At 40.8% G+C, this 6,682-nt stretch overlaps 1 protein-coding gene across 1 annotated transcript in view; it reads left to right on the forward strand.

Annotated features, from left to right (window-relative positions):
• The first annotated feature begins 5,381 nt into the window (after window positions 1-5,381).
• LOC135213380 (uncharacterized) overlaps window positions 5,382-6,682 on the forward strand; it is a 1,512-nt gene continuing 211 nt past the window's right edge. The window contains exon 1 of the mRNA XM_064247357.1: window positions 5,382-6,682. This exon is cut by the window's right edge and continues 211 nt beyond it. Within this exon, the coding sequence (XP_064103427.1) occupies window positions 5,382-6,682 (1,301 nt within the window).

The raw sequence follows: 6,682 nt of genomic DNA on the forward strand, positions 1-6,682 counted from the left end.
GCCTTTGTGAAACTGGATGCAGCTAGAACCGCGAGGCGCTATCGAACTGTGTGTTCGTATGTGCGTGTGCGCCTCTTTCTGTTAAAAGAGTGTCATACCCAAGCCTATGGGAGATTTTGACAGAGGGTCTTCAAGTCACAGGCAAAGATGCCGTGGCGTTCGCCGGGGGAGTTTTTGTGACATAGTGTTTAAGTGTCCGGCTGTTTGGGTGAGTGTTGAGTTACTTTAGCCAAAGAGTGGCTTATTATCTGTTTGAAATTTTTGTGATGATATCCAATATTTAGCCTCTGTCTGTTAAACTTGTGTGTGTACTTACCGGGATGTGTTCTGTATCTTTGAAACAGACGGTTCTGGAATACAGGGGGACAAAGAATTCCCAGAGGGGTGTAGACTTTTTTTGGTGACTAGACAATGTACTATTTCGGGGTTTTTGAGTTAATCTGTAAGACTGGATTACTTGATTGATTGGTTTATTTATTCGTTGTTAATAAACATTAATGTTATGATGCGACTCTCTCATTTTCATTACCTGTTAGAATGGAGAGAAAGAGGTGGAGAGAGAGAGAGGTGTCGGTGCCAGAGAGAGAGAGAGAGAGAGAGAGAGAGGGATTGCCGAGAGAGAGAGAGAGAGGCTGTGTGTGTAATGTTGTGTGTGGTTTGCCTTCCGTTTCGTGTCACGCTTACCTTATGAATAATGGGGGGGAATCCCCCCATTAACATATATAATTAACAATAATAAGTAGACAAGGAGAGAGAGAGAGAGAGAGAGAGAGAGAGAGAGCGCACTATTAAAAGCAAAACTTTGAAACTGAAACCAGGAACCAAAGGGGGGGGGGTGGGGGGGGGGGGGGGGGGGGGGGGGGGGGAATCGTACTAGAGACGTTCTCTCTTCCATTGTCGCAGCTGAAATCTGTCAATGGTCGACACGATTAGGTTGACATCAAAGACGTTTTTGTAACGTTTTCACGCAACGTTTTTTTTAACTTTACGTCAAAGAGAAAATCGGTAAAGAAATGAGGATTAAAATAATAATACCAATCCCCCTTATTACAGTTATTCATATTACATCGTTAACATGTGAAAAGCATACTTAGGTCTATATTTACGCTGCCGTCAATGATCAAGAGAGAGAGAGAGAGAGAGAGAGAGAGAGAGAGAGAGAGAGAGAAGAATTTCAGTACATTAAATGGATACATACTCGAGTACCACATAATATAGATTTAGCATTTAGCACAACAGAATTCCAGACGAGCTTCCATATTCAGTCTAAAATTCCAGAAGAGCTTCCATATCCAGTCCAGAATTCCAGAGAGCTTCCATATCCAATCAGGAGAGCCCGTGCACGACTCCCTTTACAAACTGGATCTCGAACTGCGTCGACATTTGAGAAAAGTGATACTTCGTTGCTAAGTCCAGAAATAAAAACTCTTTCTCTCTCTCTCTCTCTATGTAGCAATTATCATAAAAAATACAATTCACGAGAGAGAGAGAGAGAGAGAGATAACGGGCGTTTCAGTAACTATAGGCCTACCATAATAGACTGCTATACCAGTTACACATTCATTCAATTACCTTTTTACATTTAAGACAAAGAGATGTAACCCTCACCACCTCCCTCCCTCCCTCCCACCCAAACCTCTACCGATTCATTTCACACAAAACGCCAACTCTATCATCTCCAACACTTTCTCCCCATCTCCAACACCTTCCTTCTCCCCAATCTCCAACACCCGCATCGGGAAACGGGTGGGGAAAGAGGTACTGCCTCTTTGGGCACATTCCAGCTTCACCTACTGACATACTTTTTGGTATGTTTTCAGCAGTCAGTTTCACTATGGCTCAACTGTTTGAGAATTTGGAAAGTCATTGGAAGAAAGAGAATATGGACGGAGGTACAGCAAAAGGTTAGAAAGAGGTTGCAGCAGCACAGTCGAGAATAATTTATATAGTCTTCATCAAAAGCTCTATAATTGAGACGATTTTAAAAGACACATATGCCTTAAATAAAGTCTATAGTCTCATTCCTTACTGTTAACTTTTATGTTATGTGTGAATAATGACCCCAAAACATAAACCAGATCATTTCAACTTCAAAAACACAGGCCTGGACGTCACGTGTTAAGTTGTTAACTGGGTGCATGGGCGACTACCCACCCACCCACCTACAAAAATAAACCGCCAGCCTACTATAGTAGATTTTTTTAAACCTGGCAAACTTGCACTTAACTTGCACTTAGCTGCTTGTCGCTGATTGGATGAATGTCGTGTTGTCCGAATCTCTCTGTTTTGTTTTCACACTGTTTCAGAATTGTGATTATACGGCCATAGATTGAGATAAGAGTCAAATTATGTAATGTTATGTAAATACCTGTTGTAATAAACTTGAGTAATAAGAAGTGACATACCAAATTATTATATAATAGTTAACAGTTATGAAACAGCACTCTCCAAAGCTGTAGACTTGAAATATGTTTCAAACGCATGAAGTTTAATGTTTAAATTTCTAGCTAGATTTTTAGCGCAATCGTGCCATTGGTGGTTTGAAAAAAAGCAAAACGTATTTATTGTACATTGCTGAAGGTTGTATAACGCCTAAGAACAAAATACTATGGTAGAAAATGTAAGATTGTCGAAACATTTGGGGTGGAGGAATTGAAAAAGGAACAGCCGGCTAGTTGTCGTCTGCACACACCACCATCATCAATCATCTTAGAATCGGCTATCGAGCAGTTGGCTCACTGTCGTCGATTTCACCTATTTCACCCATGGAACAAAGCAGAGATGAAGGCACTTCAAACACCAGGCATATACATGCTGCTGGCAGTAGGCTTACCAGTCAGTGCCGTGATATAATTATGAATGTTTTTCAATATTTCACTTCACAGGGCCCTAGCAAGACACTGAAAGAAATCATTAAGGCGACAGCAACAGCAACTTTATACATATCCTAAAACATGAATGACATTCCGTGGCAGTACTTTTGAAATGCAAAAAATGAACATTATGATATATAAAAATCTTTATTATTTTATGAAGGCAAGAACACCACAACCCGCAATTGAACCTCCCGCTGAGAGTGCGTCAACTTTCTGTCAACCCCGAGGCTGTTCCTCCCACAACTCCTCCGCCTCAAATTTTCGGACAAGCTTACATTTCTACGATAGTATTTTGTTCTTAGGCGTTATACAACATCAGCAATTTACAATACATATGTTTTTTTTTTCCAAACAACCAATGGCATGATTGCACTAAAAATCTAGCTAGAAATGTAACCATTAAAGTTCATGCGTTTGAAACATATTTCAAGTCTACAACTTCGCAGAGTGCTGTTGGATAACTGTTAACTATTACATAATAATTTGGTATGTAACTTCTTGATACTTAAGTTTATTACAACAGGTATTTACATAACATTACATAATTTGGCTCTTATCTCAATCTATGGCCGTATAATCACAATTCTGAAACAGTGTGAAAACAAAACTGAGAGATTCGGACAACACGACATTCATCCAATCAGCGACAAGCAGCTAAGTGCAAGTTTGCCAGGTTTAAAAAAATCGACTATACTACTAGATTAATTTCGGCCAAAATGTCTGCTCAAGTGATTATAAATGTTAACTAAAACACTACATGCTTCTTGAAAATGTCACAGAGCTTGTCAATCTATCTGTTGCTGAAGGTATAAAAAAAAAATTTAAATACAAATATTCACTTAGATATGACATAGAGCAGTGTTGTTCCCTCCAATTGTCACACACACACACACACACACACACACACACAACCGTGTGCGGACAATTTTTCGAAAAACCATTATTCGAAAGGCAATTGTTCGAAAATTGTTTTTCGAAAACCAAATACTCGAAAACAATAGTCCGAATGTGTAATTGTTCGAATTTACAATTGATCGAAATAACAAATATTCAAATAAGCAGTTTTTCGAAATGAATATTGTTCGAATTCATAAGTAACGTGAGCCAAGTTTTGATATATAATGTTGGGCAACAGCTCTCTCTCTCTCTCTCTCTCTCTCTCTCTCTCTCTCTATACATAAATGATCTCTTTGAACAACTAATCCTTGTAACTCCTTGTGAGCCAACTTTTAATATATAATGTTGGGCAACAGCTTTCTCTCTCTCTCTCTCTCTCTCTCTCTCTCTCTCTCTCTCTCTCTCTAACAAGACAATGGCTAGGCAACAAGAGGAAAATTTTTTGCACAATGAAACCAACATAATTGAACGTTGAATCCTGCTGACCTAAAAAAATAAATAAATAAAAAATCCGCTTTCCGTCGAGACGCTTTTGGACAAATTGTGCATCTGGGAGTAAGAAGATTTAAAAAGGTTAAGAGAGAGAGAGAGAGAGAGAGAGAGAGAGAGAGAGAGAGAGAGAGAGAGAGAGATAAAGCCGATTACCGCGAATTGTGTCACGACTAGTCGGTATACGGATGCAAGCGAACTGATCTTTCAGAGGTGGCTTTTTCTGAGGATAAGAAATACGTTGTTAGGAGAGCAGCACTATTCCTGAAAGGACTAATAATACTATTGCTGTGACTATTTCCTCCCATTTTTCTAATATAAAGCTTTGGAAGGCTTCAGTAGGAGACAAGGACTATTATTTGAACCACGGGTACTATATTTATGCCACTATTTCATTCCATTTTTCTTTGGTAATGTTTTAAGATGCCTTGTTAGGAGAGCAGTAATATTCCAGAAATCACTATTACTGTAATGATAGCTATAAGAAACAATAGTAGATAGGATAGCGTTAAAACAGAGAGAGAGAGAGAGAGAGAGAATCGAGCTTTGGTGTGTAAGTCAAATTTGATCAACAAACCTAAACGTAACAAAGCCATAGTCACAGGACTTTGGCGAGACGGAATGCGGCAACATCCATAACACCGTCGCAATGTGGCTTCAGGATTCCCAGGAGATATTGTGGTCTTCGCCGAAGCTGCTTCTGTCTCCTTTCATCGGGGGATTCTTGAGGATTCCCTGGAGAGTTGGTTATGTCCAGTGACTGTGTCAGGATTCCGGAACTCTAATTGTTCTGAATATCCCCACTCACTAGACATAAACAGCTCTCCAAGGAATCCTGAAGAATCCCCGAAGACAGGGGACAGAAGCAGCTTCGGCGGAGACCACAATGGCTCCTGGGAATCCTGAGGCGTCACTCGCCAGTGTCGGTTTTGAAATCTAGGGTTAAAGCAAAGGGAGTTGATCTGCATTAAGCTAAGATGCTTCTAAGTTTGTTATCGTTCGTGCTTAACCACTGCTTTGCCTTCGCGGCCGGATTCCCCCGCGAAAAGAAAGCTGTCATTTATATCCAATCCTTGGTTGGTGCTGTCCATTGAAGTATTCATACTTCTTGGATTCTGCATGGGTATTGTCCGTTTCTTCAATGATTTTATGGCTCTGGACAACTGTCCGTCGCTGGCCATAACTGAAGAGGACAAACATTTGGAAAATGATATGGACGACGATATGAATGACGATATGCAAGACGATATGAATGACGATATGCACGTCGATATGAATGACGATGAGCAAGACTGTGAAGAAGACGAAATTTCGGCTTCTGAAGATGTCTCTAGTTCAACTTGTGTAGAGACACCGCATTTGCCCAGCCAGAAGACCCAGATAAATGAAATAATCTCGACGCTTGAGAAAGACCTCGAAGAGAAAGTTCGAATAGTAGACGAATTAAGGAAAAAGGTAGAGGGCCTGACTGAAGAAGGAACGAAGCTGGAACAAAATATTGCAGACCTGGAACGACTCAATCATGAGAAGGATAGGCAACTCCTCTCAATGCTAGCCGAAATGGAAGAGCTCAAAAGAGAGACAGCTCTCAAGGCGCAAGAGACAGAGAAGCTTAGAAGAGAGAATGAGGACAAAAACTCCTCCCTCATCATTTTGGAAAACACGGTCGCAGTTCTCGACATGGAAAAGGAGACGTTGCGTCGAGATCTGCAACAGAAGGAAAACAGTCTATTAGAATTGAAAAATGAACTAGATAAGAAAAATGAGGACCTGAAGAAACTGCGAGAAGAGAACAGGAAGAAGCAGAATAGCATTGAAAGTCTGCAGAAGGAAACCGAGGACCAGAACTTCCAGATGAACTGTTTGGAAGATCAATTGCAAGTCCTCACCATTGAGAAAAAGTTTGCCCAAGAAAATTTGAAGCAGCTCGAACTATGCAGGAAAGAATTAGCTGACAAAAAGAGGGAGTTGGAGGATGTTAAAGCACACAACCTCCAGAGGGACAGAGAGATCCTGCACCTGGAAAATGAGCTCTCTCTGAAGCAAAAAGAGGTCCTCAGCTTGATGAAAGGGACCGAAAGTATTGTAGCCCAAAGGGCCAATGGCAAAAACAATGAAATGACGAGGAGGACAGTCCAGCTGGAATTCGAGCTTGCTGAGATGAAGGAGGAACTAGAGACGATGGAGTTTGAAAAGATGGAGGCCATCTTGGAACTTGAAAAACTTCAAGAAGAGGCTTTGGCCCAGGATACGAAAATCAGATCCTTGGACATGAAAAGGCTTGATATGATTAGCCAGGCAAAGGACGCTCTCTATAAAGAGAAGAATTTGACCAAAATGGCGCCGAAAAGACAGCCTGGATCAGAGAGGAAAGTTGGAAAGGAAAGTTCTCAGGCTAAACCTCGATGTCTGAGGAAGCC

The sequence above is a fragment of the Macrobrachium nipponense genome, chromosome 42, assembly GCF_015104395.2.
Source record: "Macrobrachium nipponense isolate FS-2020 chromosome 42, ASM1510439v2, whole genome shotgun sequence".
NCBI lineage: Eukaryota > Metazoa > Arthropoda > Malacostraca > Decapoda > Palaemonidae > Macrobrachium > Macrobrachium nipponense.